We start from the raw sequence: 14,548 nt of genomic DNA on the forward strand, positions 1-14,548 counted from the left end.
TAGCAGTGTGATGAACCTTAGCGTCTGTCGTTGTTTCCTGTGTCTGTAAATCCTTATTAGACGTTCGTTTGTCCTATCCACTTCCAAAAAGCCGACTCTGTCAAGTAAATTCTCCAAATGTAATTAGTGATTAGTCCTGTTTATCAAAAGCAAGCAAAACAAAAGGAAATCAAATAATACTATCTCGAGCTGCGAGGAGAGCAGCATTATTACAGCACTTACGGTTAATATCCTCGATGCAACGATAAGTTTGTCCGAGAGGAGCACCTTCAGCCGCCATCTGACATCACATCCCTTCGGCTTTGATGCAACGTGTACGAAGATGTAGCTCTTCTGGATGACTTACGGCTCATGAAGCTGCTCACAGCGTCGCCTTGGTCATTCACGTTTGCACCACTATTTAACCAGGGAGTGGGATTGGTACCCCTCCCCCCCCCCCCCCCCCCCCCCCACACCTCCCACCCCCAGCTTAGACACGGCTCAGTTAGCATGATGCAGCTGCAGGAGCCAGGTGACATCAGGAACTGTCAGGATATTTTTAGTCTTCTGAAATGTCCATCTTATTTTACATTTTTTTTTGTCCCACTCCAAATCAACGTGGAAAACAGAAAAAAAACATTAACAGTTTACTTAGACCTCCTAAGTTATTTAACATCTTTTGCTGTTTATGGCAAAAGTATTCATACTTGTGGAGCTTTTTCAGTCAAAGTGTTTTTAAATCAAACAACAATGTCTTTTTTATGTCTCTGATCAACACAAAGCATACATTGCTAAATGGACGGACAACTACACGTTATGTGTATTTTTAAAATTTGAAATTAGAAGTGTGTTGCATTTTTTTTTTTTTGCGTCCAGTCCCTTTTACTATGAGAAATAAAATCCAGTGCAATTCTGATTTACAGTCACCTCATTAATAAACAGAGACCGCCTGGGTGCAACTTGGTCTCAGTATAAATCCAACCTCTCGGTGAAGGCATTGGAGAATTATTAGAGAAACTTAACAAACAAAGAGCATTGTGAAGACAAGGAAACACGGCAGAAAGGCCAGGGATAAAGTATAAAGCAAGTTTAAGATATAAAACAATATCCCAAGCTTTGAAAATCTGACAGATTTCTGTTCAGTACATCATCTGAAAACTTAAAGTCCATGGCATGGTTTGCCATACCTACAAAGTCATGGCAATTCACATAAACTGGCACAGCAGGGGAAGAGAGAAGCAGTCAGAGAAGCTAACAAGTGGTCCACAGTAACTCCTGAGGAGCAGAGATCCAAAGCTCAGCTGAGGGAATCCTTTAACATCTGCACTCTGTAAATCTGGTATTTAGGGAGAGCGGCAAATAGAAGGTCACTGTTGAAGGAGAGCCATGAGAAGTTGTGTTTGTTGTCTGCAACAAACCGTGATAGGACACTGAAAACTCACGGATGACAGAGCTCTAGCCATATGACACCAGAAGTGAACTTTTCTGGCTCCATTATTGGTGAAAAAACTACCAATGCACATGTCCTTGAAGATCTCTTCTCTGTGATGACATGTGGTTTTGTCAGGATCATCCTGTGAGGATGCTTATAGTTTTGCAGGGATTGGAAGCTGACTGAGCTTGTTAGCTAAATAAAGATAGATCCTGGAAGAAGACCTGTTAGAGGCATGAGACTGGGTTAACTTTTCAGCAGGAATATACATGTACCAGAACCGTCCTCAGACAGGAGGAAAACAGGCCATAATATTCTTCTTTGAGACCATGAAATCACCTTTTACCCCCCAATTTTCAGCAATGTATAGGCGGTAAAATGACATCATGAGCTGAATTACCTCAAGCTATTTTCAGAGTACCCCTCACTTTACTATAAAAAAAAATAATAAAAACTATTTTACAGCAGCATTTAATTGGACATGGTTGCATGCAATTCTGCTAACACCCAGCAGAGGGTGCGTATTCTTCACATTTGTGCACAGGTAGTGAGCAAATCCTTGCATGTTTAGACAACTTGTTGAAGCCTTTTTTTAAAAAAAAAAAAGAAGGACATCAATTAATATATAATTCAGTCTGTAAACAGATTCTCTCAGGATGGATGCTAAATTAGTGATTACATATATTTTTTTTAGAATCAACAGTATTCCTTGCCCTCCTACTTAAGTTCCTTACACAGATATACAGTACAGTGGGAATTAGATGTGAACTCAAATTGTTTAACTCTAACAACGTTTTCTGTTAAATATTTCCAGTTGTACGGTTGTCTTCAAGATGATGGAACATCCTCTGCATCCTGATGCGGAGGTAATCTCCAAACTGCCCCGTGTTTTCTGTGTCTCATTGAGACGTACTGTACGTGTCTGAATTTGTTCATATTAAGCTACTCGATGAAACTGTTTTGCTGCAGACCTGTCAAAATGTTCTGAAGCCCAAAAGTGGAATCTTTTCTGGTTTGATAAAGATTAAAAAGAAGTTCACGCTGGTTGCAATGAAATGCTTAAACCAGATAGCCGTAATGATTAACAACATGGCAGTAAAGGCGTCTTTTTAACTCTGTCTCCCTTTGAGTCACCTCACTTTCTCTGTTTGTCGCCTCTTTTTTGATTTCCCCGATCGGCAGCAAAATGAAATTCGACAACGTACTTTCTGAAATCAATGGATTTGGGAAATTCCAAGTGAGGCTCTTCTTGATCCAGATGCTCTCACGGATCACTCTGCCGTGCCACTTCCTGCTGAACAACTTCATGGCGGCCGTCCCCCCTCACCACTGCAACATCAGCGCCCTGGAAGATGGAGGCGTCTTTGGAAATCTGACTCTACACCAGAAGCTGTCGGTTTCCATTCCAACGGAGCGAGATGGGACTCTGAGTTCGTGCCAGATGTTTGCAACGCCCCAATATGAGTATTTATCGGGCTCAAACAGCAGCCAGGAGGCATCTCTTGTTAAGTGTCAGAGCGGATGGGTGTATGACAACAGCACCTTTAAAGCTACGCTGGTAACAGAGGTAAGTGCTGTAGGAAAAATGCAATAGCCCTCATGTTTCAGAATGAGACGTGTCTTTGTAACGTAAACCAGAGGTCAGCAACCTTTTAGAAACTGTGAGCTTCTTCATCGGTACTGTTTCACACGAAGGGCTACCTGTACTGACCTTTGAACCGGAATAGTCAGAGCTCACCTTAACTTTATGTAATATAAACACGTTTCTAATGCTTTTGTCATTTTAAATGTATCTAAATACGAATCTGATTAAAAAGGAAGAGCAACTGGATATAATAACATTTTAGATGCAGCTCACCGGAAGGTTGCACTATCTTCTGAGGGCACCACGTGTGGTCCTTGGGGGCTACCTAGTGTCACCATGTTGGTGACCCCTGACGTAGACCATGAGGCTGAAACTTTAATCAATGTTTCTGCTTAAATCGATCATCTTTTTTGCCCCTGCCCATTGCAGTGGGATCTTGTCTGCAGCAGAAAGGGGATGAACAAGGCGACGGCTACAATATTCTTTATTGGTGTCATGATTGGAGCTCCACTGTTTGGGTTTCTCAGTGACAGGTGAGGACTGAAATGAAAAATACACAGTGTCTACATGTCTGTGTAAAAAGCCTTCAAATATAAAGATACTCTGCTGCTGCTGCATAATCCCTCACTGAAACATTCAGCTTTGAGTATGAAACTCTTTGGAAATAAGCATTTTCTAAAAACAGATCGCCACAATTATTGGCACGCCAACAATCCTTTATGCAACTTTATAGTGCTTCATATAAATCCCTTTTTTACAATATTAAAGCAATACTATTACAGCTTTCTCCCATGTTGTACAGAAAGTGGATCTTTGACCATCCTGGTTTGGACAATGACTCCAGATTATCCACAGCCCTGAATTAACTTTTGCTCATTTCTCTTAGGATTTAATTCTGGGGACTGAGATGACCAAAGAGGAAAGCTGATTTTGAGTCTGGTGAACTCTTTCTGTGTTGATCTGTCCATACAGTTTAGACCATCAACCATGGTGAAAGACAAAATGATGTCCTTCTTCCAGGAACAGACCAGCAGACTTGTCTGTAAAGATTCAAGTCTTTCCAGTAGTGTGTTCTAGCTAGGTACTCTAAAGTGTTTGGAAGAGAAACAGACCCCCAGCATCATGAATAAATGCTTAACAGCGGGTAGGAGGTGCTTTTCACATATTCATAATTTAGACATGTTTGCTGCCACAAATTTCAGTATAGTCTTGTCAGACCAAAACACAGTTCCTGTAAGTGTCTCTGTTTAGCAAACCTTACAACATCTGAGATAGCAGGAGAGAATAAAAATGTTTCCCCCTATTCTGGCATTGCTCCCAAATAACTGGTTTGCTGTAGTCTCCCATATGATCCTATTTAGATGGTGGCAAGATCCACGTGTGACACAGAGGCCACCGCCTAGTGGCCAGTGGCCTCTGTGTCACATTTTTATCCCAAAGGACACGAGGAAACATAAACGACCAATTAAATGTTCTGATTAGAAAAGAAAAAAAATCGCTGGGCTAGATTTCTTGAAAATGGAGTAAATGGGACCAATAATTTACCCGTGGGTAAAATTTACATTTTGTTTAAAACATAAAGTATAAAACAACAAATAAAAAAAAATCTGCAAAAAGAACTGTTGTTTCCAAACATGGATTTAATGTGCCTAAATTAAATGTTGGATTTTTCTGATAATGTTTAGTGTGAGACTAGGCTACTATAGTAAAAGATGACATTATTTTAAGCCTTTTTAGATGTTTTTACCAGGGGTACCAACCATCTTGATACATTTATAATATAATATAATATAATATAATATAATATAATATAATATAATATAATATAATATAATATAATATAATATAATATAATATAATTATATTCATTAAAAAACAGTAAATATACAAAGGAACACTGATGTTGTGCCAGTTCAGACGTGACAGAAAACGGCATCAATTCGGGACGTAACGGACTTTCCCTTTTTCCCTCTCTCCTTTCTTTGGTTCAAAGTTCAAACCTGATGACCAATGAATGTATTGACAATGGTGATTGTGAAGTTTGCATTTCTTTTTTTTATTATTACTTTATTGTTGCCTTATTAGCCAATAGAAATTACTAGCTATAGCTTAGTCCTGCCCAGGCTAGGTCACTGACCCAGGCACAATGAATGCTTTGTTTTTCCTCCTCTTGGATGATGAACTGAACTGCATGAATCCCAATGGACTACTAGAAAGACTATTAGGTTGTTCCACTCATGCACAACGGATTTTCGTCACGCCAGAATGGACTTGGTTGTAGCTTTAAAGACTGTGACCAGCATCCCACTCTTCAAAGCTAAAGGGGGGTATGTTGTGCCAGTTCAGACGTGACAGAAAACGGCATCAATTCGGGACGTAACGGACTGCGTTACCCATGATGCAATGTGGTCAAAATGGCCACCAACTCATGTGGTCAAAATGGCCACCAACTCCCATCACGCAACACGGCCAAATGGCCGCCGATCAAGATAAGGTTGCTATGGTGATGGCTATAAAAGCCGATCACACACGACAATCTTCCTTCTTCCCTGGCTTTTAGCCAACCCGAGAAGACACACACAGCTGTCTCCGTTGGGGTAATCCCACGCCACGTGTTCGATTGCTCGCTGGACCGAGAGTTTTCGACGCAACGGTTATTCCCTGCTTTACATAACAGGAGGTCGACTAAAATAAGTACTTTTAAATTCCCTCTGATCAAAAGACTGAGAGACGCCGTATCTCCCAGTGATCGAAGAGGACCCCGCTTTGTCTGGCCAACAAAGCGACTGTGAACCCGGTGGAAGAAACGAAGGAGTTTCTTCCCCGTCCCGCTGCAGCCTGTGGACAACTGCACTCGTCAAGACGCGTCCAGAAAGCCGCTTTACTCGGAGCGCTCCGGACCAGCCCCGAGGCACCTCAAAGTAACGGGGTCTCCCCTTTTATTTCTGTCTCACCAACAGGGTGTTTAGAAGTGCCTGGGCAGGCGTTAGAACTTTGTAGGTGTTGGTTAATGCTTTTATTCCACGATGAAGTTGGAATTATTTTGCTGAACATTTTCTTTGTATGTGCATGCATTTTACAATTGATTTTGCTGTGTTGATTTGTGATCCGTCAAGAACCCCGCCGTGGGTCACTGCTTCATTTCTTTTCATCTTTTTCCCTGCTTTCCCCCCCCTCTCTCTTTTCGCTTCTTCTTATCAGTTTAATCTCTTTGTCCGAGCTCAAGTCGCGGGCTTTGCTTTAAACTCCCAGTTAGCTGCCCCCTCTCGAAGCGAGGCATTATCCCATCAGCGTAAGCGTGGTTACGTCATTAGGACCTCCCCTCATACGTCATCGTAGCAGCCATCTTGGGAGGGTGACGTGTATCTTAACTGTAGGGAGCTTAGCTGAACTAGCTTTTGGTAAGACATCAAAGCGTCCAGTGAGATTCCCGAAGCTGTTCTGTCTATCAATGCTGATACGTCAAATGCCGATGTTTCGAGGGCGGTGTTAAACAACTTTGAGTTAAGTTAAGATCTGCGAACCGCTCATTTTAATCCATTGTTTATTTTTGTTTTGTTCTTTATTTCCACATATATATTTTGCATGTTTTAGTTTAGTAATGAGTAAGAATTCCAAAGTTGTTTGAATCAGAGAATTACTGTAACAGGGAATTGCTTTTGGTTCAATAAAACCAACGACTGCGGAATAGACATTGTTTTGTGTTCAGTCCAATTCAGTTGCCTGGGTATTCAGAATTCAGAGCTAACCTCCTTTGGAGTTAACATCTGATATTAATACAGAGACAATATCATTGGATGGTGATAAGGAATAAGGATTTAAACTCTAATTGCAGTTACATTGGGGTTCTCACAGCCTGCTGGATAAACCTCGTCGGTTAACAGTCCGACCTGATCATTTATTCCAGCATAAATGAGTTCATAACAGCAAATTAACTAATGCATTAGTGGTATAAATACTTACAAGCTTATAGCTAACATCACCACCATTTGAACTATATTTGTTATAGCGGAATTTTGAGTTGAATGATTTATTATTTAAATTATAATACCAAATTATAATTAATAATAATAATAAGCATATTCAACCAGCTTATGGCATAACACTGACAAGACAGTAACAAAGATTTTGAGATAAACAAGATAATTAGAAAGTTTCCTGGTGATCTGAGGAGTCTCAGGAGTGAATTCTCACTTTTAAACATTTTCATTTTAAACTGATTCCTTCATGACCAGGTTTGGGCGACGAAGACTGCTGCTGGTGTCTTACATATCATCCTTGACGTTTGCGATTCTCAGCGCTTTCTCCACATCGTATGTAATGTTCAGCATCATGAGATTCCTTACAGGAATGTCCCTGGCAGGCATCAGCATTATCTCCATTGCTTTAAGTAAGGACAATCCTTCTGCTGCACTTCTGTTCCTTGGTTTTCTGATCTAACCTTTCATCCATGCCATTGTTTCCTCAGATGTTGAATGGTGTAGCATAGAGCGCAGGACTTTCTCAGGCGTGATCATAAGCCTGGACTGGAGCCTGGGGAACTGGCTTCTGACAGGGATCGCGTTCTTGGTGAGGGACTGGAGGATGCTCATTGTGGTTGTTTCGTCGCCCCTGATTCTGGCCATCTTTGCTTGGCGGTAATAAAGTTAAAACGTCTTCTTATTAAAAGAAGCCAATATTATATCTTCGGCCCATGAAACACCTCAACTTTGTCATTTCAGGTGGCTTCCAGAGTCTGCTAGGTGGCTTGTGGCAAAGAAGAAGGCAGATGCTGCACATCATTACATCATGAAATGTGCCGAGACGAACAACCGGTCCAAGTGTATTAGTACCATCACACCAAAGGTACGGTGCCTTGCACCAATATTCACATCCCCTGAAGTCTTCTGGATTTCACAGCCATATGGTGCATAACTGCACAGTAGACACAAGGCGTTCAAAGCACAAAACAAAAAACGGAAAAGGATGCTGTCCATTGATATTCAGCCCACCTCAGTCATGCTGCATATGGCGGCATCTCTTCTTCTGTAAAACAGTTACTGTCGGCTTGTTAATTGACAATCTCAGACAATTATAAAAGGAATCCAGTTGAGCACTCTGAGCTTCTTCCACTTTCCTTCTTTGTCACAGATGTTACTGGAATCTGCAGAAACCGATAATGGAGAGAAGAAGTACAGCGTTGTAGATCTTTTCAGGACCCCAAACATCAGAAAACTGGCAATATGCTCAGGGATAGTTTGGTATGTATTCATTTAATGTGATTGGGTGACCGAACGAGTCTCCTTTTTTTTTTTTTTTCGTAGCAGCAATCTTCATGTTTGTGTGGTGATTGGTAACGTGGCACCAAAGAATGGTTCTGTTTAGGGTCCATGAATGCAATGCTTTTCACAATGCCACGTCTTCCTGACACATTAGTATGACCGACTCTTTCACAATAGCATGTCGGCACAGACTCACCCATAGAAACCACATTAAAAGTCTAGCTAACAGGTTTGCCAGCTACTGACAGCAAGAACGAGGTGTAACGGGGCTGCCGATATACTGCAAGACGTTACCAGGTATAGTCACAATGTCAGTCTCTGATCATATGATAACACCAACATGTTACAGAACGTTGAATAGAAAAGTATGTTCTGTGTGCAGATAGGCCAGCTTAATAAAACTGAACTTTGATTTATTTGACGAGCAAATGAAAACTCTGAGGAAACAACAGAGAAAACAGATTTTCAGATTGCCCCAGATTTGAACTCCAGACAAATAGGTAGAGATATTCATAGAGAAGGAAAGTGAGTATGACAAAAAATATATATATTTAAAGCTAAATCTTTCTTCTTCTTTTCTTCTAGGTTTGGTGTAGCATTTACCTATTATGGGATAAGCCTAAACATAACAGGGTTTGGACTAAATCCGTTCCTCACACAATTCATCTTTGCTTCAATCGAAATGCCGATGAAGATTGGCGTCTATTTCTTTTTGGAGAAAATCGGCCGAAGGCGCTGTGAGATGGCAACTCTGCTGTCCGCCGGTCTTTGTCTGTTCATCAACATTTTCATTTCACAAGGTAACATTTCGGTTTCAGAGGGTCATGTCTTTTGGAAATACATTTCTGAATAATTCAAGTTTTCTGTGCTTTCGGCGTTTTTCTTGTACATCTACAAACATTGTGGACGTTTCCCCCAGATAAGTGGGTCATTCGTACCGTTGTGGCCGTCCTTGGAAAGTCAATGTCGGAGGCCTCCTTCACGATAATGTTCCTTTACACAACTGAACTCTATCCTACAGTAGTGCGGTCAGTCAAACCTATATAGTCAGATTAATTCAGGACAACGTTTCATTTTTAGGTTTTTACTTAGGCAGATCTCTAATAACTTCTCTGCCCTTTTCCAGGCAGAACGGTCTAGGCTACACCTCGTTTGTGGCACGGCTGGGCGTGTCCATCTCCCCGCTGGTTATGCTGTTGGAAGACGTGTGGCAGTTCCTCCCTGCTGCCACGTACTGCGCTGTGGCGGTCGGCTCCGGTTTGGTTGCTTCACTCCTGCCTGAAACATTAAACAGCCAGCTGCCAGAGTTCATCGAAGACATTGAGAAACCCCAGGTAACAGAAAAAAGAGGGGGGAAAGCGTCAAAGGGACATTATGTCTAATCCAATATCAGATATACAGTGAAGGTTTAGCTATTTACAGAGCCACCCGGTACAAATGTACAATTGTTGCACATTGCATAAACACGGGCCATTTTGTAATGCCTGTAGATGTTTTTGCTTCTTTGTTTCTCTTTGAAGGGATCCATGCATGAGGAAGTAAATGATTTTTTTTATTTATATTGCAGGAGCAAGTCAACGGGGAAGATGGAAATTCAATAAAAAATTAAAACTGACCAGTAAGAAGAAAAATGTAATAGTGAAACTGATTTTGAAATAAGGAAAAGTAAACTTTTTCTCTGGACTACGTCTCATCCTACTTGACTGTGGCTTTCCACAGCGTCTCATATGACATCCTACTGGGGAGATTATCTTCTTCTGGCACCACAGGCCAGTTATTTCTCAGGCACACCTCAGATCATTCAGATCAAACCTTTTATATGTTCCCATTTCTTTAAGGTTCTGTCCTCAGACCCCTCCTGATCTTCATATACTTCCTTCCTCTTGGTAATATTTACCATAAATGTATTAAATCAGCTTTTCTATGCATGTGAGTCCTTGCTCAACATTTCCTAAAAGGGCCGCCTCCACCTACCTATCTTCCTCCCTCTCAATCTCTTTGCTTTTTTTGCTTTCATAAATTGATCAGAAATAAAGCTGAGGTTCTCCTCATTGGTACAAAGTCGAGGCTTTCTGAAGCCAGCTCCTTTCTCATTCAACGATGATAATTCCACGCTCCGCTCAGCATAAAAGTCTGGGTGACAAGTTGGATAGCGCTCTATCTTTCTCTGCTCGCATAAACAATGTCACACAGTCTTCTCACTTTATATAAAATGTAATAATAAAATGGTCTCTTCTCCTCACATCACATGCTGTATTCACTTCAAGATCTTCCTGAAGTACGTTCAAGCCACTCTTGAAAAACCATCTGATTCAAGCTCCATTTCATCTATTTGTAATCTTTTCTGTTTTCGTTTTATCATTTCACCTGTCTTGTGCTGGCTCTGTTAAGTCACACAGGCTGTCTTGAAATACAACTAAGAAATAAAAAGTATTTTCATTAATGGCAATAAACTACTTATCCCAAAATGTGTCTCTTCATGGTTAACACAATGGCTCATGGGTGCGAGGGAGTTTCATGCAGCATGTTTACTTAAATATGCAATTCAGTGTTGTGCTATAATTGAGCACGGAGTATGGGACATTTTAATGAACTGTAAAAGAAAAATACAATTACAGAAAGGAAGATCAATGTGAGCGGCGAGTTAACATCAGTGGAGTTTAGGAAAGCTTGAAAACAATTTCAGGTCAAAAACAGAACTCCCAGGCTGTAGGTGACTTGGGCTGGGTAAATAAGCTGAATCAGTTTTTACTGAAGTTTGAAGAACCACTCGTGTGTGACTTACATGTCATCCTTATTTAAAGGCACATTCAGGAGCAAATTAACTGTCCGCAATGCGAACAACGCAAATTAGGTGAATTGAGCGAGACAAAATTGCGACCGTCGTGTGTCTAGAGGGAGGCAACATTTGGCTCCAGTCCCACAATCTGATCTTTTCTGGAAATTCACGTCCCGTTGAGGGTGCTCCTTGTCCATTTATTTAGGTGAAAAACTGTTCTTAGAGTTACATATTTAAACAGTACAATCAGGCTATATTTATATTGAGCAATGATGGATTTACTGACCGAAGACGGGTTCTGTCCCTTATGCGGGGGACAGATCTCCTAATGCTGGGTCCTGGACAGATGGAATTAGTCCAGGACCAGTGGCCTCTGTGTCACATCCTATTGCGCCTCTGGAGGATCTGGTGGGCCCAGGATCCATCCCTAACCCAAATCCATTTACGTAACCATATATCCTTAAAACTTTACATTGTAGCTTCTCTCTCTCTCATCCTAGATGCTCAAAGGAGCGCTTCTGCAGGTCCTTCATTCCAGTTGCTGTTAGGCTTTATCCTCTGATGTTCCCAACAGACTCAATAAGTGTTTACAAACATGCTACTAGTTTTAAAGGCTCTTGATCCGTTTAAGACTCTGAGACGCTAAAGACTATTTGCACACTTTTATACGTTTACGTTTACACTACCCCTTTTTAACCATGCTGGGACCAGTCCGAGCTCGGTAAAACAGATAACAAGAAAACTGAACTGAACGGAGCCTGACACAACCAGACCACGCTAAATCTAGACCGGTTTGATGAGTGGGCTCGGCCCGGTTTTTCTCTGGCCCGGTTCTCTAATAACAAAGAGTGCATGAGCAGACCGCGTCATCTCGTTACAGTCAGCTGAAATTTCAGACATTCATAAAAATACTAGCGTTCCTACCGTGACACACGATTTCCAGAGATGATTCTGCTTAGCAGTGTGATGAACCTTAGCGTCTGTCGTTGTTTCCTGTGTCTGTAAATCCTTATTAGACGTTCGTTTGTCCTATCCACTTCCAAAAAGCCGACTCTGTCAAGTAAATTCTCCAAATGTAATTAGTGATTAGTCCTGTTTATCAAAAGCAAGCAAAACAAAAGGAAATCAAATAATACTATCTCGAGCTGCGAGGAGAGCAGCATTATTACAGCACTTACGGTTAATATCCTCGATGCAACGATAAGTTTGTCCGAGAGGAGCACCTTCAGCCGCCATCTGACATCACATCCCTTCGGCTTTGATGCAACGTGTACGAAGATGTAGCTCTTCTGGATGACTTACGGCTCATGAAGCTGCTCACAGCGTCGCCTTGGTCATTCACGTTTGCACCACTATTTAACCAGGGAGTGGGATTGGTACCCCTCCCCCCCCCCCCCCCCACACCTCCCACCCCCAGCTTAGACACGGCTCAGTTAGCATGATGCAGCTGCAGGAGCCAGGTGACATCAGGAACTGTCAGGATATTTTTAGTCTTCTGAAATGTCCATCTTATTTTACATTTTTTTGTCCCACTCCAAATCAACGTGGAAAACAGAAAAAAACATTAACAGTTTACTTAGACCTCCTAAGTTATTTAACATCTTTTGCTGTTTATGGCAAAAGTATTCATACTTGTGGAGCTTTTTCAGTCAAAGTGTTTTTAAATCAAACAACAATGTCTTTTTTATGTCTCTGATCAACACAAAGCATACATTGCTAAATGGACGGACAACTACACGTTATGTGTATTTTTAAAATTTGAAATTAGAAGTGTGTTGCATTTTTTTTTTTTTGCGTCCAGTCCCTTTTACTATGAGAAATAAAATCCAGTGCAATTCTGATTTACAGTCACCTCATTAATAAACAGAGACCGCCTGGGTGCAACTTGGTCTCAGTATAAATCCAACCTCTCGGTGAAGGCATTGGAGAATTATTAGAGAAACTTAACAAACAAAGAGCATTGTGAAGACAAGGAAACACGGCAGAAAGGCCAGGGATAAAGTATAAAGCAAGTTTAAGATATAAAACAATATCCCAAGCTTTGAAAATCTGACAGATTTCTGTTCAGTACATCATCTGAAAACTTAAAGTCCATGGCATGGTTTGCCATACCTACAAAGTCATGGCAATTCACATAAACTGGCACAGCAGGGGAAGAGAGAAGCAGTCAGAGAAGCTAACAAGTGGTCCACAGTAACTCCTGAGGAGCAGAGATCCAAAGCTCAGCTGAGGGAATCCTTTAACATCTGCACTCTGTAAATCTGGTATTTAGGGAGAGCGGCAAATAGAAGGTCACTGTTGAAGGAGAGCCATGAGAAGTTGTGTTTGTTGTCTGCAACAAACCGTGATAGGACACTGAAAACTCACGGATGACAGAGCTCTAGCCATATGACACCAGAAGTGAACTTTTCTGGCTCCATTATTGGTGAAAAAACTACCAATGCACATGTCCTTGAAGATCTCTTCTCTGTGATGACATGTGGTTTTGTCAGGATCATCCTGTGAGGATGCTTATAGTTTTGCAGGGATTGGAAGCTGACTGAGCTTGTTAGCTAAATAAAGATAGATCCTGGAAGAAGACCTGTTAGAGGCATGAGACTGGGTTAACTTTTCAGCAGGAATATACATGTACCAGAACCGTCCTCAGACAGGAGGAAAACAGGCCATAATATTCTTCTTTGAGACCATGAAATCACCTTTTACCCCCCCAATTTTCAGCAATGTATAGGCGGTAAAATGACATCATGAGCTGAATTACCTCAAGCTATTTTCAGAGTACCCCTCACTTTACTATAAAAAAAAATAATAAAAACTATTTTACAGCAGCATTTAATTGGACATGGTTGCATGCAATTCTGCTAACACCCAGCAGAGGGTGCGTATTCTTCACATTTGTGCACAGGTAGTGAGCAAATCCTTGCATGTTTAGACAACTTGTTGAAGCCTTTTTTTAAAAAAAAAAAAGAAGGACATCAATTAATATATAATTCAGTCTGTAAACAGATTCTCTCAGGATGGATGCTAAATTAGTGATTACATATATTTTTTTTAGAATCAACAGTATTCCTTGCCCTCCTACTTAAGTTCCTTACACAGATATACAGTACAGTGGGAATTAGATGTGAACTCAAATTGTTTAATTCTAACAACGTTTTCTGTTAAATATTTCCAGTTGTACGGTTGTCTTCAAGATGATGGAACATCCTCTGCATCCTGATGCGGAGGTAATCTCCAAACTGCCCCGTGTTTTCTGTGTCTCATTGAGACGTACTGTACGTGTCTGAATTTGTTCATATTAAGCTACTCGATGAAACTGTTTTGCTGCAGACCTGTCAAAATGTTCTGAAGCCCAAAAGTGGAATCTTTTCTGGTTTGATAAAGATTAAAAAGAAGTTCACGCTGGTTGCAATGAAATGCTTAAACCAGATAGCCGTAATGATTAACAACATGGCAGTAAAGGCGTCTTTTTAACTCTGTCTCCCTTTGAGTCACCTCACTTTCTCTGTTTGTCG

At 41.0% G+C, this 14,548-nt stretch overlaps 1 protein-coding gene across 1 annotated transcript; it reads left to right on the forward strand.

The window, feature by feature from the left end:
- The first annotated feature begins 2,565 nt into the window (after positions 1-2,565).
- Positions 2,566-10,688, forward strand: LOC118563135 (solute carrier family 22 member 7-like). The gene is made up of 10 exons (XM_036137003.1): positions 2,566-2,978; positions 3,426-3,529; positions 7,232-7,386; positions 7,465-7,633; positions 7,718-7,841; positions 8,127-8,236; positions 8,843-9,057; positions 9,177-9,285; positions 9,384-9,591; positions 9,825-10,688. Exons 1-10 carry the CDS (start codon positions 2,598-2,600, stop codon positions 9,864-9,866), a joined length of 1,617 nt encoding a protein of 538 aa, XP_035992896.1. The 5' UTR covers positions 2,566-2,597; the 3' UTR covers positions 9,867-10,688.
- The last annotated feature ends 3,860 nt before the right edge of the window (positions 10,689-14,548 follow it).

The sequence above is a fragment of the Fundulus heteroclitus genome, chromosome 5 (genome assembly GCF_011125445.2).
Source record: "Fundulus heteroclitus isolate FHET01 chromosome 5, MU-UCD_Fhet_4.1, whole genome shotgun sequence".
NCBI lineage: Eukaryota > Metazoa > Chordata > Actinopteri > Cyprinodontiformes > Fundulidae > Fundulus > Fundulus heteroclitus.